At 25.9% G+C, this 24,631-nt stretch overlaps 2 protein-coding genes across 2 annotated transcripts in view; one reads left to right on the forward strand and one right to left on the reverse strand.

The window, feature by feature from the left end:
* LOC117178188 (ATP-dependent RNA helicase DDX54) overlaps window positions 1-24,631 on the reverse strand; it is a 105,566-nt gene that overhangs the window by 35,172 nt on the left and 45,763 nt on the right. Inside the window, exons 2-6 of the mRNA XM_033369480.1 lie at window positions 11,065-11,257; window positions 7,650-8,026; window positions 7,247-7,562; window positions 1,268-1,478; window positions 113-339 (exon numbers count right to left, since the gene is read on the reverse strand). Coding sequence (XP_033225371.1) covers window positions 113-339; window positions 1,268-1,478; window positions 7,247-7,562; window positions 7,650-8,026; window positions 11,065-11,256 — 1,323 coding nt within the window. The 5' untranslated portion in view covers window position 11,257. The remainder of the gene's footprint in view (window positions 1-112; window positions 340-1,267; window positions 1,479-7,246; window positions 7,563-7,649; window positions 8,027-11,064; window positions 11,258-24,631) is intronic.
* LOC117178186 (60S ribosomal export protein NMD3) lies at window positions 11,595-24,559 on the forward strand. The gene is made up of 11 exons (XM_033369478.1): window positions 11,595-11,761; window positions 13,955-14,089; window positions 18,518-18,668; window positions 18,757-18,891; window positions 19,009-19,117; window positions 19,199-19,349; window positions 19,419-19,561; window positions 20,183-20,334; window positions 23,685-23,800; window positions 23,920-24,102; window positions 24,248-24,559. The coding sequence occupies exons 1-11, from the start codon at window positions 11,712-11,714 to the stop codon at window positions 24,444-24,446; spliced, it is 1,524 nt and encodes a 507-aa protein (XP_033225369.1). The 5' UTR covers window positions 11,595-11,711; the 3' UTR covers window positions 24,447-24,559.

Below are 24,631 nucleotides of genomic sequence, written 5' to 3' on the forward strand. Positions count from 1 at the left end.
TAGAGCTCCAAGGAGATTATGTTGAAAAATAAAAAAAAAATTTACCCAAAAAAATTGTTTTTATACTTCATTCTAAGGACTTATTGAACTACCCTCGTATTTAATTTCTTACCAAGTCCGCTGTGTTTTCGTGCCAACTAATAAGTTCCGCCAGTTGCTCTTCAACCATCGACGGAGGCATTTTTCCTATCGCTCCCTCTGGAATATCTCCACTTCCTGAAGGAGGAATTATATGGAAGGAACGGCCCAGAAAGAGATGTAAATCTAGCAGATAAGCATACTCATCCGGACAAATTATGTTGTAAGCAGTTCCAGTTCGTCCCGCTCGAGCACAACGTCCTGAAAATTAATTTTGATTAGAAACTTTTGAAAACATCAGGTGACCATGAACTAAACCTCGGAAAAAGTTCCTGGCTACTTTGTTAGAATTTATGTTTAAATTCAAATTCAAGCTATCAAAACTAAACCTTTTTAATGAATATAAAGTAAAAATTCAAACATTTTGCAAAGCGAAGCATTCAAAATGGAAAAATTCGAACCATAAAGAATTGAAAGCTGAAATTGTTTTAACTTGAAATTCAAAAGTTCAGTATATCAAAAAAGAAATTATGTATTAACAAATTAAAATTTTAAACACCAAACTTATAAAATTCAAAATAATTCAATTTCGAACGAAATCAATTTCAAATATTGTTCCAGTTTAAGGTTTTCAATTTAAAATCATTGAATTATTACGGTTTTATTTGGAAATTATATAATTACATTTTGAAACTTTCAATCGAAAATTACTCAATTCAATATTTAACAATTTAAATTTTCAAAACGACACATTATAGAATATTCGTATTGAAATTGGTGAATTTTAAGCCTTTTCAAATGTGTCTAAATTATACAATTTTATACATTTTTAAATTAAAATTATAGTCCAGTTGAAAGTTATTTAATCAATAATGTTCCCACAGTTTCAATATAAGCTTTTACCCTTAAATTATCACCTTCAATTAAAAATTTCCAGAACTTAAATTATGAATATTTCTTAATGTTTCATTTATTAAATTTTCAAGCTTTTAAAACATAATGAAATTGAAAATTTTATAATATTTCGAATTCTTAGAACAATTTCGTGTAATTTTAGGAGAAATTACAAGAGATTGAGTAGCTTTTTGTACTAAGAATAAACACTTTTACTGTTTTTATGCAAAATCTGATAAAATGGTTATATTTATTAAAAAATCACTATATATACTTTTACTAAAATTATATTTACCAACTCTGTGAACGAAGACTTTGCTTTTTTCAGGGAAGTTGTAATTTATAACACAATCCAGATGTGGAATATCTAATCCTCTAGCTGCTACGTCCGTCACAACAAGGACTTTGATTGATCCATTTTGGAACTTCGCTGCGTTAATTTTACGAGCAGTAGGATCCAGATTTGAATAAATAAATGTGTTTGTAATATTGGCCTTATCCAAAAGCTGTAAATGGAAAATAAAAACAAATGCAAAGTCTAAAATATAAAATAAAAATTGTAGGTCTCTAAACAAAAGCAGGTAAATAAAAAAGCAGGGTAACCGTAAAACTTGATTTTTTAAATTTCCGTTGATTTTTCTCGGATCAATTTTTCATTGTCTCTGCCCATTAATATTCAGCCCCATGCATCGCCCCCAATCTTCTGTTTTCTTACTGACTTTTGCACTTTTGACTTTTGCATTCAATTGCATTAAGAAAAAGCAAAAATAATTAAAAACATGATGCTGTTTGAAAATAAACAGAAGAAAAATGTGAAAAAATAAGATTAGCTGTTACTAATTATTTAAAAAAAAGAAAAAGTCATGAAAATATGTAGTTTAATATGAATACAATTTAATTTTCAGATACATTTTGAAAGCAGTTCGAACTTTATATTTTTATCATTTATTTTTTTGATATTATTGATTTTATTATTTGTTAAAGTTGAAAAAAATTATTTATTGTTAAAACTATTAATGTAGCTAATGAAAACATTAATAATATTAAAGACCTCAATGACAAAAATATTTAAAACATACACATGATCAGAAGAATTAATAAAAAATATATGACGTACAGCCAATATAAATATAATAATAATTGAAATATGTAAGACTACATCTTAAGTTGCACAGTAAAGAATCTTTGTACCTTTAAAATCTTAAGAATTTCAAGTTTTGAAAAAAAAATTTTTTTAAGTATTGGTAGTTTTAATTAAAATGTTTAAGGGAATAATTGGTTAAAAAGTCAATGACAAGACTAATAAATAAGAAAATGGATTTAATATTATTTAATATAATGTATATATTTATTTAAATTGAACCAAGCATCCTATATACGTTTATACAGTTCAATCGTTTATTTGTGGCTAAATTTTGAAAGCTTTTTTCTCGCTGCATTCAAATTTAAGGATATTTTGAATTAAATAGTTAATTATATTATTGCGAACCTCATTTCTAAAATGAACATACTATAAACTATTAAACTTTATAAACAAATTTTCTGTACTCATGACGCACAGTGGAAGGAAAATCTCTTTTTTCGTTCTCTTTGACGCTCTGAACTATTGTCTCCTCTATTTGTTTATTAATAATTTTTTCACTCAAAGTATGGAAAAACTGAAATTTTATACATAACAATTTTTTACGATTCAATAACTGATCAAGAAAACTGTATACTATCTTAATGTTTAGGGACTCATAAAATACAAATTATTTATTTATTATTCCATTTAATTGTTATAAACAAATTTGATAAATAAATTCACAAATAGTCTTATTGTCGGTAATATTTTTGTTTTGTTAAAAGTGCTTCACATTTATGTAGGAATGACATTTAATAACAAAAATAATTTTAAAGGTAAACTATAGGTTTAACTAGGTTTTAAGGTATAACTATTGTTATAAACAATTCTTGTGGCAAAATATTAGAATTTGAGATTTTTCAAATTATAATTTCCTTCAATCGCCAAAACGACTTCAGGTATTCCTTGAAATAATAAATATTCATTTTGTTTATTTGCAAACAGCATCAAGTTTTTAATTATATTTGCTTTTTCTTAAGGGCATGTGACACAGCTAAATACCTATGTTACCGACCTCACTTTTTCCGTTCACTGAATGTTTTTTTGAACCTAAGAACTTTTTTTGTAAATAAGATATCGAGCTGAAACTTTGGAAGATTTATTAGAGTACAATAAAGTACGTTCAGGTACTGCATTTTGGTAGGAACTTCACTGAAAATTATGTTATCTTTTTTCTGAACCTCAACATTTTTTGAACGTTCGAACTTTTTTTATACATAAAATATCGGTCTCAAACTTTGAGAAATACAAGAGCCGAAAGAAAACTACGTTTAAGTACAAATCTTAATAATAAAAGATGTAAAAAAATATATTTCAACAATCAATTCCAACGGCATCAGCCAGTAACGTTGTACACGAAAATACGAAACCTGGCGGCCACTAGGCGAGGCTCTAGAGAGTTCGTATTTTCGTGTACAACGTTACCGGCTGATGCCGTTGGAATTGATTGTTGAAATATATTTTTTTACATCTATTACTATTAAAATTTGTACTTTAACGTAGTTTTCTTTCGGCTCTTGCATTTCTCAAAGTTCGAGACCGATATTTTATGTATAAAAAAAATTCGAACGTTCAAAAAATGTTGAGGTTCAGAAAAAAGATGAAATAATTTTCAGTGAAGTTCCTACCAAAATGCAGTACCTAAACGTACTTTATTGTACTCTAATACATTTCCCAAAGTTTCAGCTCGATATTTTATTTACAAAAAAAGTTCTTAGGTTCAAAAAAACATTCAGTGAACGGAAAAAGTGAGGTCGGTAATATAGGTATTTAGCTGTGTCACATGTCCTTAATTGCAATTCAATGAAAAAATCAGACCTAATTTTTGTGGCGCCATCTGTTAGATTAGTTTGACCAACATTTCCCCTCCGGATCGTAATAAAACTACTACTCCATACACATACATGGTCTAGACAGGGGGCTAATTTCAACATCGAATATTTTATAAACGAAAGAAAACAATTTCAGGTTATAATATAAAACTTTCCAATTGATTTATTTACTTCAGCCAAAAAATATGACTTTCATTCCATAAAACAAAATAGTTGAATGTCTAAACAAATACTTGAAGTTTCTACCTAGAAAGATCAATTTTCAACCACATGTTTGAATTTTAAAACAAAAAAGATTAAACTTCATGAACAAAAATTTGCTTTTTCAACTCAATAATTGAATTTTTTAGACGAAAGTCGAACTTTTAACAAAAAAATATAAATTTCATGCAAAAAGGACAAAATTTCTCTTCAAATAGACGAATTTATAAAAAAAAAAAACAGTTAAATTTTGGATCAAAGACATGACTTTTTGACCAAAAACTTTAATTCTCAACAAAACACTCGAATTTTTAAACAAATACTTGATATTTCTACCTACAAAGTTCAATTTTCAAACTAATAGTCGAAATTTCAAACGAAAATAGTAAACTTCAAACGAAAAGCAGTTGCATTTTTAACCATATAATTCAATTTTCCACAACAAATTAATTTTGAACCAAATAGTTAAACTTTCAAACAAAAGACACAAATTTTCAACAAAATAATTGAACTTTTAATCAAATAGTTAAATTGTCAGCCTACAATGATTTTCAAACACATAGATGTTACAAAAATAAATTAATTTTCAACAAAATATTTAATTTTTCCACTAAATTCTTCAACCAGAAACAAAATATTTACGAAGTAACTTTTTAACCAAGTAGTTGAATTTTCAATTTGAAAAATCAAATTTTCATTTAAAAAAAGAATAGTTACTTTTTCAGTTAAAAAAAAAATTATCTATGAAAAAAAAAAGTTTTCACCAAAATAGTTTGACTTTCAACTACAGATCAATTTTCCACTAAAATTATGAATCTTCCACACAAGCATTATTTTTAAATAAAGTGGTTCAAACTTTAGCCAAGTAGTTGAATTTTTAATTTAAAAAATATGTATATATCAACAAACAATTTAATAGAAAATATTTTGACTACAAAAGATTTTAATTTTAAATGAAAAACACTGGAATTTAATCATGAAATACCAAATTTCAAAAAAATAGTTTAACATTTAATCAAATAGTTGAATTTTCAACTTATAAAGATTTTAAAACACAAAGAAAAAAACCGTTTCAATAAAGTAATTTAACTTTCCATCAAAGATAAGCCTTTAACAAAGAAAATAAATTTGTAACAAAGTAGTTTAAATTTTACGCAAGTAGTTAAATTTTCAATCAAAAAAGTATTTTTTAACAAAGCAGTTGAACTTTCAATCAATTAGCAGTTGAATTGTCAATAAAAAAAGATGAATTCTCAACTAAAGACAATTAACTGTCAAACAAATAGTTGCATTTTTAACCATAAAGATTAATTTTCTACCAAACTCAATTAATTTTTAAACCAAAAAGACAAATTTTTAAACGAAAACCAAAATATGAATTTTCATCCATAAAAGGATAACTTTTCAACAAAATTGTTCAATTTTCCACCAAATAATACCATTTTTAACGAAAAATGTCATCGATAGGAGAAACCAAATAAAAAATGAGCTGAAATACAAAGCAAAAATCTTACTAACAAGAATATTCTATGAAGGTGGACGCAAAACTTCATTTTTCAAATTCCATAACTTTTTACCTAATTTTTTTTTTTTTTCCCGAACCATTAATATTCGAAGACCAGAATTTTATTCTTAGATTAATTTCAACACAGAACATTTTATAAACGAAATAAAACAATTTCACGTTACAATTATATTTTTGACCAAAGAAAAGTGAATTCTCAACAAAATAGTTGGATGTTTAAAAAAATAGTTGTATTTTTGGATTTTCAATCAAATGGTACAATTTTCAAACAAAGAAGATTCACCTTTAACCAACAACAGCTGCATTTTCAACCAAATAATTGAATTTTTTAGATGACAGTTGAATTTTCAACAGAAAAAAAAAATTCAGTTTAATCCAAAACAACAAATTTTCGCTCCAAACAGATAAATGTTCAACAAAACAGTGGAATTTTTCACCAAAATGATGACACTTTTGGACAAAATACCTTAATTTAAAAAAAATAAATAAATTTTAAACAATATAGTTGAATTTTTAACCAAATACTTGAAATCTCCACATAAAAAATGAATTTTCGAATAATACTAGAATTTTCAAACAAAAAATATTAAACTTCAACCAAAAACAGTTGCATTTTCAACCAAATAATTGAACTTTTAGAAGGCAGTTGAATTTTCAACAACAAAAATATTCAATTTAATCCAAAAGGATGAATTTTTGCTCCAAATAGACGAATTTTCAACAAAACATTGGAATTTTCAAAGAAAATGAGGCCCTTTGACCAAATGCCTTATTTTTCAAGAAATAATTAAATTTTCGACAAAATAGTAGAATTTTTAACCAAATACTTGAAATTTCTCCCTGAAAAGATGAAGTTTTAATCAAATTTTAGAATTTTCAAAGAAAAAATATTAAACTTCAACCAAAAATAGTTGCATTTTCAACTAAATAATTAAATTTTTAGAAGGCAGTGGAATTTTTAACAAAAAAGTTAATTTTCAATCGAGAAAAAATAACTTTAAACCAAATAGTTGAATTTTTAACAACAAAGTAATTTTTAACGAAATAACTGAACTATAAAGAAAAAGAGAGAAATTTTCAACAAAATAGTTGATAAATAAATGAATATTTAAAGTAAAAATACGAATTTTCAAACAAATAATTCGCATTTCAACTGAGAAAGATTCCACCTGAATTTTTGATACCAAAGTATGAATTTTCTACAAAACATTTGAATTTTCAATCCAAAAGCATGTCTTTTTAACAAAATTGTTGAATTTTCACTTACTTTTCGCTGACCAATTTTTCATATTCCCTTCAATTTAATAAACAAAGACCAGAACCTTAATCTTGCAACATTTTAAACATAACATCTTTCATAAATGGAATAAAACAATTTTAAATAAAAATTTAACAACTTTAAGCTTATTATCCTTGGCAGTTATTTAAAGTTCCTCTTATAGAAATCCCCTGACTTTGGTAAGACTTTTCGAAAACCCTGACTTTCCCTGCCCAATAAAATTCTTTGATTTCCACTTTTTTCCTTACCTTCGGCCACACTGAAAAAATAGAAATAAGTTTTAAATTAGAAACATAATAATCTAGAGAATTAACCTGATGAATATAATCCACATGATGCATAGTAGCAGCAAAAATAACCGTTTGTGACTCTGGTTTAATAATATTTTTCAACAAACAGAGAAGCACTGCGAGTTTTTCTTCAGGTCTACAGGTAATGAAAGAAAGAGTTAATTCATCTGGAAGTTTACTTTCGACGTCCAAACGCAAAAGAATTGGATCACCGAGTCCAGCTTTAGCGAATTCAACCAAAACTTTTGGTAAAGTGGCAGAAAAAAGAAGCGTTTGTCGATTTTGGGGAAGTCTATTCGCTATTTCGTGGATCTGCTCGCCAAAACCCATTTCAAAAAGCCTAGAAATTAATGGTTAAAAATTATAAAAAGTTTAATTTTTAACTTCTGCTTTTATATACATTCTTCGGTTTGTTTCAATTTCTTACCGATCAGCTTCATCGAAAACCACGTAACAAATACTGTTCAGATTCAAATCCATCTCGATACAAATGTGCAAAAATCGACCAGGAGTTGCTACAATAATATCAGGACTTCCATGAATCGCTGAAAATTGATTGTCCATGCTGTCTCCACCCAAAACTACTGCAGCTTTTAAGCCAGTGAATTTTCCGATCTCCTTGATAAATTTAAGAGTTTGTAAAGCCAACTCACGAGTTGGAGAAAGAATTAAAGCTCTCGCACCAGTTTTTGCTTGGCGAGCTTTTAACTTTTCGAAAAGTGGAATCAGAAAGCAAGCTGTTTTTCCACTTCCGGTTCGAGCCATCGCCACGACATCTCGACCTTCCAAGGCCAATGGAATTGTCTAAAGAATTTTTTTTAATTCAGTATTTTGAAAAAATTATTAAGAGTAGCTAATTATCATTGTTGTGTTTCAGGCAATTATACGAGCTAAAAATGAAACAATTTATAGAATACAGATTTAGAAGGAATTTGTAAAATGAAAACAATTCAGCTTAGCAAATGTCAATCAGGGTTGCTACAATATCCCAATTTCGCTATTCCCTGTCCAATTTTTCAGTTTCATTGACTGGACTCAATTTTTCTTTTATAATAAAAACAAAGTTACACCTAAGACATTAATAATCTGAAAGCAAAAAAGTGCTTGTTTCTAAATTTGTTTTAAACACTTTTATTGAAAACACTCATACATAATTTTATGAGGTAACACACAAATTAGAAAAGACGTATGTAAAATGAATTAATTTTGAATCTAATAGTTCAGTCTTAAACTCAAAAAGATATATAGTTCAATTTTCAAGCAAAGTGATCAATCTTCGATAATAAATGAATTTTCAACAAAAAGTGTGCTAGTTAATATTTCCGCCAAAAATATATTAAATTTATTTTGGTTTCAAAAAAAAAAGAAAAAAAACAGTTTAATGAAACAAAAAATACAAATTTTCAACAAGTTAGTTGAATCCTCAACAAAAAGGACTCATATTAAATCCATACCGAGGAATTTTCGACAAAATAGTTGATTTTCAAACAAGAAAAATTTGTTGGCCCATTAAGAGAAAAAAATTATCAAAAATGTTGCATTTTGAACCTAAGAAAAACTGATTTCCTGCAAACAGTTGAGTTTTGAACCCAAAAATATATATTTTCTACCAAAATAATTGAATTTTTAACTAAGAAAATGGAATAGTTACATTTTCAGTTTAAAAAAATATTCTTTAACTACAAACAAAGAATATTCAACAAAATAGTTCAATTTTCAACTAAAGAAATATAAATCCACGTTATCATTTTCAATGCTCTAAATTAAGTTTTTCAAAGATTTAAACAAAATTTTCAAAAAAGATTTTAAGAAAACTTTCTAAAATTTGCATTAAAAATAAAATTTTTTTAAACTCCTAAATAGCTCTTAAAGTTACTCAATTTTTTTCTACAAATGTTCATTTATAAATTATACATCAAAATTTAAAAATTTCACTTACTAATTAAGCATTTTTTAAATGCAACAATTAAAATTGTAACGTTAAAAATTTCAAATTGAATGGGTTAAAAATGGAATATTTTAGACTGAAACAATATTTTAAATTTAATAAAATCCTTTAATTAAGAACATATTATTATGAAGTTCTTTTCAAGTTGAAAATAGTTGATAAACTTTCAGTCACACGTTCACATTTGTTTAATGACAAAAATTTCAACATCAAAGGCTTTTTTTTGTTCAAGTATTTAAGAAAACATTAAAAAATTATTTAAATTAAAAATGCAAGCTTAGAAATAAAAATGTTAAATGGAAAATTATTTAAGTAAAAAAAATTTGAATTACGCATTGTAACCTAAATAATAACATAATTGGAAAACATAACAATTCAACTAATTACTTTAAAATTGTTGAAATCGAACGCGGACAGATTTTTCTTCTAAAAATTTATAAAATTCCCGGTCAAAAAACAAAATTCACTGTTTTTAGAAAAACGAATTTTTAACCAAAGAAAAACACGAATTTTGAACCAAAGAACTTATTTTTTAACCGAAAAGACGAAGATTTAACTAATGATATTACTATTCTACCAAAGAGATAAATTTTCAACATAAAATAAAATAGAATTGGTTTCCAACCAAATAAAATAAAATTTCAACAAAATTGTTAAATTCTTAGTTGAAAAAAAAAATAAATTTTCAATATAAAAAAATACTCTTCGAATAAATTAATGATTTTTTGACTAAAAGGGTTAAGTTTCAACCAAAAATATTATTTTTTAATAAAACACAGAATAGTTAAATTTTCAAAAAAAAAATCAACTTTCAGCTCAAAAGATCAATTTTCAATAATAAAAAACTACTTTTCATTCCAAGAAATGAATTGTTAACTAACGGCTTCAAATTTCAACCTTAGAGGTTAATTAATTATGTTCTACAAAAAAATTTATTTTTACCAAAATACACGAATTTTGATCTTAATTTTTGAATTTATAAATGAATTTTCAATGTAATAGTTAAATTTTCAACCAACGAAAATAACTTTCAATCAAAAAGTTGAATTAGTCACCAAGAAACCACAAAAGACAAGTTTTCGACCAAACAGTGGAGTTTTCAACTGAAGAAGATACCTTTTTAACCGAACAAGGAATAGTAAAATTAAAAAAAAAGAATTTGTTTAAATAAAATATCCAGGGAAATTTTGAATAAAAAAGTTATATATTTTTTAACTAAAATGATCAATCATCAATTTAAAAAAATGAATTTTTAAGAACGTTGTTCCACTTTCAACTGTGTAATTGAATTTTCAACCAAATAATATGAATTCTCAACAAAAAATGTAATAGTTGATATTTCAGTGAAAAAATTTAATTTTAAAGAAAAAATAGTTGATTTTAACCAAGGAACTTTAATTGTAAATTAATATAATTGTGATTTTTTCCTCCAAAATATAAAATTTCTACCAAAATAGATGAATTTTCAACCCAAAAAGGCAATTTTTCAACCAAGAAAGAATACATTTTTAATCAAATTGTTGAATTTTCAACAAAATAATATAATTAACTTTTAACTTCAGTTTATCCAGGCCAGTTTTAAAATTCCTAATTTTTTAAATCTCCTAACATACAACAACCGTGTCAATACTTAAAACTAAAAAATCCTTTGAACCAAATAAAAAATTTAGAAGTTGAATTGAAAAATAAAAAAATAGAATGTAAATATAAGTAGAATTCAAAATATAGAAGAAAATCTCTAAAAAATTTAGAAATTTTGAGGTTATTTTCGAAATGAATTTTTTAATCTATAATATTATTCTTAAATTTATTATAAACCCCAAAGACGAATGCAAAAATTAAAAATGTCACTCTTCAAATTAAAAAGTAATGATAAAATGACAAATGTTCGTACCTTTCTTTGAATCGGAGTTGGAATTTTATAGCCTCTCCTTAAAATTCCATTCAAAACGGGATGACTAAGTCCCATGGCTTGAAAGCCACCACATTTCTTTGCACCCTTTTTCTTGTAATTAACAGGGTCATTTTCCTCATCTTCAAAATTGTCTGGATTCGCAAATCCCAAAATCTCTTGCGTATTCGCCATCCTGAAAACACATAACCATGCACATCGTTTGTAATTAAGAGTTCTTGACCTAATCAACTACTTTCATTTCTTATATAGATTCAATATATTCATTCTTAATTCACCAAGAATTTTACCTAATTCATTTAAAGAACTAAATCGTCTTCGAATTAAATTGTTAATAAACACATGTGGAAAGTAAACACGTGTTATTCACATCACGAACCTAACAGAATTATTTTAGGTTATGTTTTCTGTCACATTTCGCTTTCTTGGTCCATTTCGTCTACAGCCACGTCGTAATGTTTAAATGTCAGAATCGGGAGATTAGCACTTTAGAATTTCTGTCGTCACTTACTCATTTTTGTTATCCCACGTGTCTGTGTTTTAAAATCATCGAAAAGTGTTGAAATAAGAATTAAATAGTGTTTGACTCATTTATAAACTGATTTTTATTATAAAGTTTCAGTGTTAAAATGGAATTTATGGAAAAGCTTGAAGAAACTGTGCCCGAAAAGGCGATGATGTAAGTAAATTGTCTTCAAAGACAAACATAACCTCGATTATATTATGTCAACATTTATTTATTTATTGTTTACGCTTTTGCTCATTTTTCAGCTTGTCAAGTTGATCTACTATTCAATTCACTCTTTCATGTAGTTGCTACTTTCATAAAAATGTTTGTTTTACTTTTTACAGTGTTTTTTACAAACATTATTTTTACAAAGTAAAATCTGCTGGCATTTTTTCGATCTTTCTAAAAGCATAACAATGGATTAAGTTTTTAATTGACGGTCTAAAGCAAATTTTAATAATTCCTAAAAAGGCTAATCCAGAAAAAAAAATTAAATAGGTTAAATTAAATATACTATATAGAGTGACTAGACGTCATGATTTTTTGTGCATGCAATGCCAATGGTTGTATTAAATTATTCAAATAAAAATGTTTACTTCGAAAAAGTTACTTGTATAATTTAGAAACTTAGGGAAGGAACATACAATTTCCTTTTTTTGTTCAAAATTTTGTTAAACATAAAAAGTAAATCTTTTTGGTTGAAAATTCAACTGTTTTTGGTTTCAAATTAAAATCTTTTTTGCTTGATATAATTTTTTTTCAAAATTTAAATATTCTGTGGAAAATTCGGTTTTTATTTGTTTGAAAATTAATATTTCAACTAAAGATTTAATGATTTAATTTTTTTTTCAAAAGTCATGTAATTTGTAGAATTTGTTTGCTGTAATTTTCATTTTGTTATCTTTAAGGTTGTAATGTTATCTTTTTTTTTTAATCGAAAATTCAACTATTTATGTCAAAATTAATTTTTTTTTATTACAAATTTATCACCATATGTAGTTCAAAAATCATTTCGTAGGTGAAAATTCAACTGATTTGTTGAAAAATCTTTTCTTCTGCTAGAATCTTAATCTTCTTAGTAAAAAATTCATCTTCTTGTTTTAAAATTAATGTAATTTATTTAAAATTCATGTATTTGATTGAAAATCCATTTTTTGTTCTTTAAAAATTAATTTTATAACTGAAAACACAACTATTACATTTTTGTTTGAAAATTTATCTTCTTTAGTTAAAAAATCATGTATTTTGTTAAAATTTCGTGTGTTTTGGTAGAAACTTAATCTTTATAGTTTATGATTCATCTTTTTGTTTGAAAATTAAACTATTTGGTTCAAAATTCATTTCTTCTATTGAAGATTCATCATTATATGTTAGTTGAAAATTCATTTCTTTGGGTAAAAATTTAACTATTTTGTTCAAAAACTTGTCCTTTGTGGTAGAATATTAATTTTGTTGGTGAAAAATTGAACTATTTTGTTAAAAATTCGTTTGTTTACGGTTTAAAAATTAATTTTTTAACTGAAAATATAGCAATTCCATGTTTGGTTAAAATGTATATTTTTTAATTGAAAATATATGTTTTTTGTTGAAATTGTATAATTTTTAATAGAAAATTACTCTTTATCGTTAAAAATGCATCTTTTTGTCGAAAAGTCACTTCTTTAGTTATAAATTTCATTTAATTTATTGAAATTTTGCCTTTTTTGATAGGATAATCTTTTTGATTAAAAATTCATCTTTTTAGTTGAAAATTCGTTCTAAAATTTTTTTTTAACTGTGAACATAATTATTCCATTTTGGGTTAATAATCTATTCTTTTTCGGTGAAAAATCATGTATTTTATTATAAGTTCGTCTTTTTTGGTAGTGAATTAATGTTTTTGGTTGAAAATTCATTTTTTTGTTCTTAAAGATTCTTCATTTTAGCTGAAAGTTAATTTCTTTGGTAAAAAATAAACTATTCTGTTAAAAATTCATGTATATTTTTTTAGACAATTAATATTCTTGGTTGGAAATTGATCTTTTTAGTTGAAGATTAGATTCTTTGTTTAACATTTAATTTGAAAGAAAAATGTATAACGGTCAGGGAAAGTTCCGGAATTTCGAAAGTGGTATTTTTTAGCAACCTTCTTTTTAAACAACGCACCTCAAGTTAAATTATATTAGAGGTGTGGGAAATTACGAGTTGAAGGAGGTGAGAAATGGGTCAATGTCCTGATTTTCTTATGAAGCCATCTCGTTATCCTAATATTTTATAGAAAAAATTCCAAATATTTATTTATTTTCTTTATCATTTCTGTATCCAAAAGTTCAATATTTTTGCAATTTAGTGGCTTTTTTTATAACAAAAAATATTAATTCGCAGATTGTGTTGTGAATGCGGAACACAAATTGAACCAAACCCAGCAAACATGTGTGTAGCATGTTTACGAACTCAAGTTGATATTACTGAGGGAATTCCAAAACAAGCGAACCTGCATTTTTGCAGAAATTGTGAAAGGTAATTTTCTTATTTTCTTTGGGAAAGTGTATTAATTACATCAGGATGATTTTTTTAAATTTAGACCTCGAAATGAATAGATTCACTGGTAACAAAACTCAAAATTTCCTTTGCGGCGTTACGAACATTTTTTATAATTTCAAAAAACAATTTTCAAATTTTTGGGTGTGGAAAAAATTGTTTTTCGATTCATTTTGGGTAAATTTTATGCAAGTAACTTTAGGCAGACAACAAGTAAGAAAAAAATTTCTTTATTGAAATATAATATGTCAAAAAGTGACGAAAATTGCAATTTTTTTCGTTTTTACCTAAACTTGTGAAAAAAGTGTTTTTCGTATTTTGTTATGCTCTTTTTAATAAAATAAGGAAACACATACCTATTAATAAGTTTCCAATTTATTTATTTTTTTTCATGGACCCTGAAACATGAGTTATTTTTACCAGTTTTACATAAAATCTGTGAAAGTCCGTTTACAAAGGATCCATGGAAAACAGAAAAAAAATAATAACCCTAGACAAACAAAATTGTCTTCGAAATAAAATATTTTAAAAAATGACTAAGAAAACACATAAAAATTTGTGGATATAGTTCAGGATCCGCAAAAAATTGATTAAAACTATTACTTAAATTTGATAAATATGTACGTATTTCCAAAGTTTATTTAAAAGAGCATCGAAAAATAAAAAAATTTCTTACAAAATTGTATTCCGCTCTTCTGAAAAATTCCAATTTTGTTGGTCATCTAGTTCTGCATTGCAATCCTTCATTTACATCCATAATATTTACCCAACAAAAAAAATAAAAAAATTTTTTCATACACAAGAAATAAAAAAAATTGAGGATTTTCAATCGACTTGCCGAATCGTGAACAATATTTTGACATTTCTTTTTGCTGCATTTATTTACATCGCCGCAAAGCGACGTTTGAGGGCTGTTACCAATGAATCTAATCATTTTAAATTTTTTCGGCCCACCCTACTAAAAAGTAATTTAAAGAATAACATCATTTTTACGTTATTTAAAAAGATTTCAACATTTTTAAAGGGATTTTACGAAATCTCAAGCTTTTAAGAGTTTGAAGAAATGAACTGTATAGTATAATTTCAGAGAGAATCATAATTTTTCATGTGATATTACTATATTTTAAGGATTTATAGAAATAATGAAGGATTTTGAGTGGTAGTAAATAACTAAGAACGATTTCCGTGTATTTTAAAGGCTTCAAGGCAATTTATAAATATTTCAAAATAAGTTACGGAATTTCAAAGGATTGTAAAAGATTTCATATGGTTCAAGACTTTAAAATATTTGCAGGGTATTTTAAGAGATTCAAATGTGTTTCGATGATTTTACTGGATTTCGAAGGATTTTTAAAGATTTAAAAAAAAAGATTTCAATGGATTTCAAGAGATTCTGAAAGATTCTGACGGGTTTGAAAGATCTCGATGAATTTTGAAGGAGTTTCAAAGATTTCAAGGGATCTCGTAAGATTTCGAATTATTTCACAGAATTTAATGGATTTTAGCTCATTTTTAGAAATTTTAATGAAGTTTAAAATCCATAAAAATCCCTTATAATCTTTTGAAGGATTATAGAGGATTTTTATGAAAATTTTAAGATTTCAGGGGTTTTCACAGTTTTAAAGTGTTTTTATGGATTTCAAAGCAATTTACGATATTTTAAAGGATTTCATGTGGTACAAAAGTATTTTCACGAATTTTAAAGTATATCAGGGAATTTTAAAGAAATTTCGAAGATTTGTAGGGATTTTAAGTGATATAAAAGGGTTGATTAGACACAGATTTGATAAGAATCAAGTCAACCCTTTCTTCCGTTTTACAAAAACATTATAAAGATTTTGTTTTTTCGTGAATTAAGATGTAGTTTCTCACTAAAAAAGCCTTTTCGAGGGGTATTTTTATTTCTTTTACTTTAAAAAAATTGTAATAAAATGTAAGAAATGTTTGTTATTTATATATTATTTATTTAGATTCTCTGAAAAAGCACGCACTGATAGTCGAAACGTCAGAAGATTAATAAACGAACTTTCTAGTAATTTCGTTTTTTATTCCTTTTAATTTTATGTCGACCGTAAGACATACAAAAAAATCCTTACTCATATTCCTCATACTCATACTGATATAAAAAGGTTTTGATCATTTCACGAGATTTCAAAGGCTTCCGTAGGATTTTGCGGAATTTCAAAGGGTTTCATTATAAATAATTTTAAAGATTGCAATGAATTTTAAAGGGGTTTAAAAAATGTTAACGGATCTTGTAAAATTTCGCAATATTTCACAGAAGGCAAAGCATTTGACCGATTTTTCAAAATTTTAAGGGATTATAAGAGATTTTGATGGAATTTTGAAGGTTCTATGGATTATGACAGTTTAGATCTAAAAGTATTTTACGACATTTCTATTTCAACCGTTTTTTAAATAATTAGTTGAATTGATATCTTTTTAAATTATATCATTTAGTTTATAATGCGTAATTAGAAAATCTGTTACCTGAGAAATTCTCTATTTTAGATTTTTATTTTTAAGCTTATATTATTAATTTAAAGAATTTTAACGTACAGTGTTGAAGACTTGAACAATTAAAAATTAAAAACGTTTAAAGTTGCAAATTTTTGATAAAAAACAGTTTTATTTTATCAACTGTAAATATAAATAAATAATTTTTAAAATGGATCGGTACATTAAGTGTTAAAAACTGTAAAAGAATTGATTTAATAAAACGATTCTAAATCCGTTGAAAGTTACAGAATTTCCAAATTCGTGATTAAAGGCTTTTATTAAATTAAAAATAGTGTTTCAGTCTAAATTATTCCATTTTTAACCCATTTAATTTAAAAACATTTGATTAAGAAAAAGGATAATATGTTTAATTGATAAGCGAAATTGTTAAATTTTGATGTATAAATAATAATTGAACACGTATTATTTTTAGAAAAACACATATTTTAAACTGAATAAAAATTTTCCTACAATTTTTAGAAAATCTTAAAAATTAAAAAAAAATCCTTAAATTCTTCTTTGGTCGTTTTTAATAATATTGGAATTCTCTTAAAATCTTTTTGAATATTCTGTCAAAATAATGTTTAAAGACGAGAATCATTTTCAATTTTCCTAGGAATTTTAAGGAAATGTTTTTATTCGTTTGGGGCTTTCACAATTCTTAAAAAGCCTTTATATTTTTTGTAAACTGCAAAAATGTACATTTTATTTAAATTAGGTTGTGAGTATTTGCACCGAAATTTCGTTACGTATAACCAAATTTTTTTGGTAAACACACTTCGTTAAAATTATTTCTAATCTTTTCAAGTTCGAAATTAATTTTAAATTTTTTTCAAACTTATAAATATCTCTTGAAATTACTCTAATTGTTTCTAAAAACAATAAGTGTTTAATTGTTATTTATAAATCCAAATTTTAAGGATTTTTTTTTAATTCGCAGAATTTTCTAAAATGTGTATGACAAATTCAATTAATTTTTAAAGTTATTGAGAAGTTTTGTAAAAATTTTAAAAATAAAGCTAAATTTGAAAAAATTTAAAACTACTTCTAGATTTCTCAAGATTTTGAAATACAATATTAAACTTTTTCAAGGATGCTTAAACTATTAAAACTAAAAATAATTAAAATTATAATTTAAAAACTTATAAGTTGAAAAAATGTAAATTTTAAATTATTTATTGGCCTAAAATAAGTAACTTTAATTTTAAAAGTTAAAAATTCAAGAATTCCACTTTAAATTCTTTATTTTGTTGTTTATTTTGTATTGCTTGTACTTTTACTGTTTAACTTTATATTTCGATTTTTTACATTTTATTGACCGGGAAGAATATTTGCGAACTGGGAAAAAACCGGAGAATGACCGGGAATTCAAAGCTTTTCATAATATTTCAAAAGATTTGACGGAATTTCAAAGGATTTCCAAATACTGTCAAGGGTTTTAAGATATTTCGAGAAATTTTAATCACTTTAAAAATATTTTAATGGATTTTAACAGATTTCATGGGATTTTACGGGATTCGGGATAATTGCCAGGGATTTTAATTACTTCAATGAATTTTGAAGTGTTTTCAAAGATTTTAATAGATATTGTAAGATTTCACAATATTTCACGGAATTTCAAGGATTTTAACCTGTTTAGAGATTTTAATTTCAGATTAAGCCGCAAAAGCGCCTTTTTAGAATTATTTTTACGAAAATACACGTAATAACCCGCATATACAGAAAAATTCAATTTATTCAACAATCCCTCCAGCTCAACCAAAAAAAAATTTTTTAATTTGAATGTTGATACTGAAGGTTGTTATTACAAATTTGAATTTTTGACCTTAGAGAGTAGTTCAAACTTTGATTTATTATGAATTTAGTTTTCTAAATTTAGGAAAAAAATTAATAAAATGTCAATTATAGATATTTGCAACCTCCATCAGAATGGTTTCACGCAGCCTTAGAATCAAGAGAGCTTTTGTCTCTTTGTTTAAAAAAATTAAGAGGCCTCAGCAGAGTTAAATTAATAGATGCTGGATTTGTTTGGACTGAACCCCATTCTAAAAGACTCAAGGTAATTATATCTTTTGCATCTTTGATTACATTGTCATTGCAATTTTTAAAATATTTTTATTCTAATTATTATTATGGTTACTGAATAGGTCAAATTAACCGTCCACGCTGAAGTTATTGGAGGCGCCGTTTTACAGCAAGTTTTTGTTGTTGAATTTATAGTAATTCATCAAATGTGTGATGATTGTCATAGAACTGAAGCTAAGGATTTCTGGAGAGCATCAGTAAATGGAAAAATACTTGAAATTTAATCATTTTAATTCATGTTATTTAAAACTAAATAAAAAACTTGAATAGTAATTTAATTTGATGAAAATTGTGAAATTTAAAAATTATTTTAGGTACAAGTAAGGCAAAAAGCGATAAATAAGAAGACATTTTTCTACCTAGAACAACTCATTTTGAAACACAAAGCTCATGAGCAAACTTTAGGAATAAAACCCATTAGTGGTACTTATATTTATCATTATATTTTTAAACATTTATTTAAAACCTAATTAAGGTTTAGCTATAACAATTTAATCTTTTTAGATGGAATTGATTTCTATTTTGCAACCGAAGCAGCTGCTCGAAAACTGATAGATTTTCTGGTAGCCGTTTTGCCTTGTCGGTATCAGCATTCAAAGAAATTAATATCTCACGATATCCACAGTAATGTCTACAATTACAAATTCACCTACAGGTAAATTTTTAATCTCACAAAATATAAAAAGGAAAATGACTAGTTTAAAATTTGTTTTTCAATTATCAGCGTTGAAATCGTTCCGCTTTCGAAAGACAGTGTTATTTGTCTTCCAAAGAAGCTTACTCATCAACTAGGTGGAATAAGTCCCATTTGTTTGGTTCAAAAAACTACAAGTGCTTTGCATTTAATTGATCCTGCATCAGGACAAGGTAAGAAAAATAATCTAGTTTTTATCTGTAAGAAAATAAATAAGTTTTAGCTTATTTTTTTATGTTATTATTAAAAATTAATAAATAATGTTCTTAGTTTATTGAAATTTTCTTCCTTTCTTCCTTAACTTCTATAACTTATTTTGTATATCAAATTTTAGTCTTTAAATTTGAAGTATTTTTATAAATAGTCCAAGATGTGGAAATACATTTTCAAAAGATCTTTGTCCTTAAAAGGATTATTAAATTAAATCAAATTAAAATCTTATACATTTTTATTTTCTTTCTGATTCAGAGAATATATGAAGAAAAAGCAGTCTCAATATCATTTATCATTTGATTACGGACTTATCGATAATCAATTCCAAAGCCCAGATAATTTTTTCTCTATCGTTTGATTTTCTATCCGATGAATTTTTTTACGATTAGATAATAAGAGTAATTATTTTTGAAACTTGGTCTAAAAAAAAAAACTAGCCTTGAATTCCGAATTGTGACTTATCTCTTAATCTGTCCATAATTTAAAAATAACTTTTTAATTGGACATTAAGAAGAAATAATATGATTGATTTGGAACTTTATTTCTTGAATTTTAATAAATTAATCATTCTTGTTTTGCAGTTACAGAAGTAAGTGCAACTGTCTATTGGCGATATCCGTTTAAAAGTATTTGTAATCCGAAACAATTAACAGAATATGTTGTGATGGATATAGAACCTGTAAAAGATAAGGAGAAGAAGGTATTTCCGGGACAAGGTGCCATTTCGCATAAGGTAATTTTAAACATTTATACAGTAAATTATGATAAAATTAGGTCGCTGATGTATATCACTATAGTATCTTTTTTCTGCAATCATCTTAGTATGAAAAGGTGATAATCATTGATAAGAATCACAGACGTTACCTCATTTTCTTTAATCATGCTAGTAACCTTTGTTTACAAGTTTGAAATTAACCAAACCGGATAAGTTCATTAAAATTTTTATTGAAATTGCAATTGATTTTTCTTTACCTATCTATTAAATCCACATTTAAAGGCCAATCAAATTTGGTATAAAGGAAGTCTCATATTGTATTGCGCGAATAAAAAATGTTCGCGTGCATCAACGCATATTTTTTGTTTTTTCAAAAAAATAAATAATTGCAAGCCATTAAGTGAAGAGAAAATATGCATGTGTATCTGTGTTAATGGAATTATACGGGTCAGATTTCAATGTGAAGTTTCAATATATGTATAAACAAACCTATTTTATGCTCTCAATCTTAAACTATTATCTCGAATATTACGTTTTAAAATAATCATAAAAGTAATTATAAATAAGAGGGATCTAGTTTACACTTTTGATAAACATTTAATGAAAGCAGTGGTGTTTGTCGTGAAGGTTTTTTCAGTCTTTATTATTAGGCCATGACTATTGACGATCGTATTTTTTTAATTGGCTGTTATCATTCGACTGATGAATTCATTGAAGAGATAGTTGTTTTAAATCTAGGGGTTTTCCACTTTGGGCGATTTTTTTATTTTTATTTTACATAGAGAAATCTTTAAAAAAAATTCTATGTAAATTGTAATTTAGAATCCACCACAATTCAAATCCTGGAAAAAAGTCTCTGAAAATTTCAGTTTTTTTCAAGTATCACAAGTTTTTCCAGGTTTAATTTTGCATGCTACACAGCCATTCAAATATTTAGCATTTTCTAAAGCACAAATTTTTACATTTTGTAAATTACAGGATATTTCTTGAATATATTAGCACCATCGATTACTTAAATAATTAAATAATACTACAAACATAATTATTATTTTTTGGAATTCAATGTAAAGTGCATGAATATAAATGATAATTAAACCAATTTTTTTATTGTATAATTAAAATTTTATTTACGCAAAATTAATGTGGTTACTATATTAAATTCATTTTTAACCACTTCAAATTTCAAACTTTTCAAGATAAAATATTGCACTTTCAACAAGATAGAAGAACTTTCAACCAAATATTTGAACTTTCAACAAAAAATCTTAATTTCCTTCCAAAAAAGTCGACTTTTTAACCAAATAAATGAATTCTCTACCAAATACTACAATTTTCAACTAAAAAGATAAATTTTTGACTAATTGTTTAATTTTAACTCATTTTCAGTAAAATAAATAAGTTTTCTGTTATAATAAAATAAGTTTTCAACCAAAGTGATGAATTTTCATCTAAAATAATGAACATTTAACTGGAATCGACGAATTTTAAACCCAAAAGACGAATTTTCACAAAAATTTTAGCTTTTAATAATAAAAGACGAATTTTCAACCAAATAGTTGAATTTTAAACTAAAAAAGATCAGTTTCAACGAAGAATTGAATAGTTCAATTTTCAGTTCAAATAATGTTTAACCAAACTAATGAATTTTGATCTAAAATTATGAATCTCCAAGTAAATTGAGTAAATTTCCATGCAAAAAAAAAGATTAATTTTGAACAAAAAGTGTAGTAGTTGATATTTTAATCAAAAAAGACTTTAATTTTTAATAAAAAATAGTTAAATTCAAACAAAAAAGACGGCTTCTCAAGATGAGTTGAATTTTAAACTAAGAAAGGTTTTTCAGTCACGAGAGAGAGAGAGAGAGAATTGCAAACAAACAGTTGAATTTTTAAGCAAAACGATATAATTTTCAACAAAGAACATTAATTTTCTACCACAAAGAAAGAAGTTTCAACAAAATAAATACATTTTCAATCAATAACGATCAATTTTTAACCAAAAATAGTTCAATTTTCAGATAAAAGAATGAATTGCAAGCAAAAAAAAAACAAATTGGAAAGAATCATTGTTATTCAATTTAATATTGCAAAAAATTAAGCTCGCTCTCGAAAAAAATTCCCTGACAATTCCAGGTTTTCCAGGATGGGTAGACACCATCATATCCACATAATTTAAAAGCGTTCAAATTTTATTTTTAAAGATCATTTTAACTGTTGAACCTCTAAAAAAATGAGGTTTAAATTTTTTAAGAAAAAAATTTAAAACTATTAAATCTAGAAATCACGTAGTTAACACATATTTTTAAAGTAAAAAAGCACAAATTTTAGGATCTTTAAAACTCTGTTAAAAGTATTCAAAATTTCATTTTGAAAATGCTCAAATTTTTATCTCTCATTTTAAATTTGATAATTAATAAACATAAAAATGTCGAAAAAGTTCAAATCTATCATTTTTCGAGCTTAAATTTTTAAAAGAGCCGAAGTTGTGTGTCCAAGTTTAAAACATATGTTAATGAAATCTTCTGCAAGTTTTTGAGTTTGAAAAATTCCATTATTCGATAGAATTAATTAAAGCTTAAAAGACTTTGAATTTAAAAACATTCAATACTGACAGACTAAAGTTGAAAGTGATAAAATTTGATAGTGTCTAAACCAAATGCATCCTAAGTTGAAGATAATGGTGCTAATAAAATGGAATAAGCTTTTAAAGTTTGGAAATAAATTTTTAGTAAATAGTACTTAAATTTCGGAAATTTTAATTTTGAAAAATATAAATTTTCTTTTCCAGAACCTTAATCAAATGATCACGCTAGATTTCGAAAATACTGATAAATTTTCCATGTTATTTAAATTTGAATAAACAGAATAGAATTTCGCAATCGCTTTTGAAACCAGTTTTATAACTTGTTTGCAATTCACTTTTAATTTAAAGATCCTGAAAAATACAGCCATGAGGAAAACACTTATTAACAACAGTTCTATTAGAATAAAAAACGTCATATCAAATTCTTATACAAAATTTATTGAACTAAACTACGAAATTCTTAGAAATAAAAAAAACGAAGAATCTAACGATCAAATTTTGACAAGACTCTTAAATGTCTCCATTCAAATTAAAAATTGTGATTTAAAAAAATAAAAAAACGAGAGAGAAAATATAGAAGGGGATTTGGTCTTCTTTATTTCATTTTCGTTTTTTAAATTGAATATATCGACATTTAGAAGTGCAGTCCACACTTGATCGTTAGATTTTCTTTTTAATTTCCAAGAATTTCTTAGTTAAATTTGTATGCTGGACGCTAAAAAAGAATTTTAATTTTGATTTGTTCTGAATTAAATTTCTCAAGTTTTTACTTATTTCATTTTTAGCACGTAATTTCCGACGTCTGGCTCGTAAGAGCAGCAGAATTGGGGATAAATGAGAACTTGATTCACGCTCGTACTCACTTGGGTCACATTTTGAAACCAGGAGATTCCGCCCTTGGGTAAGAAACCGCAAGAATTCAAATTTTATCCGAAAAAAAAACACTAAATTTATCCAAATTTAGGAAATTATAATTAAGCACAACTCCATCATTGAAATGAAATCATCTGTTTAATTCAGATACGCAATGGCCGACAGCAACATAAATGACTCAAACTTTGAAAAATTGAACCCAGACAGCATTCCAGATGTGATTTTGGTAAAGAAATTCTACGGAAACGATAAAAGCGCACGGCGTCGGGCACGATTGTGGAAATTGAAACATCTCGCCGAGGACGTGGTTAGCATGAGCACGGAAAACAAGTAGGTTCCTTGGCCTTGTCCTCTATAAAATGACTCAATAATACAAATCGACCTCCGGGAATTCCCAAGTTAATTATATGATTGATATCATGAAATCTTTTCGTCATTTTTAATATTTTTTATTAATGCGAAAATGTTTTTCTAGTGAATATAACGAATTTCTGGACGAATTAGAAGAGGATCCTGAAATGAGACAGACCATAAACATCTTCCGGGACTCGAAGAAACAAATACCAGTCGACGCAGACGACCAAATCGATCCTTCGATACCACAAATCACTCTGGACGAAATGCTTGATGATCTTTTCATTGACGACGTTGAAATGTCGGAAACTTTCGAGTGAGATTGAAATGATCCGATTGTAAAAAAAGGGCTGATTTTTTATAAGGTATTCACAGACTTGTGAAAAGCAAAAATTCTTATCAACTATGAGTACTAAATACAAGAAGTGAATTTGAATATGGAGTTCTTTTCTCTTTTCTAAAAGTCGAGCGAATTCCCTACTCAGAAAAAGGGCCTACAATTAAA

The sequence above is a fragment of the Belonocnema kinseyi genome, chromosome 8 (genome assembly GCF_010883055.1).
Source record: "Belonocnema kinseyi isolate 2016_QV_RU_SX_M_011 chromosome 8, B_treatae_v1, whole genome shotgun sequence".
Lineage (NCBI taxonomy): Eukaryota > Metazoa > Arthropoda > Insecta > Hymenoptera > Cynipidae > Belonocnema > Belonocnema kinseyi.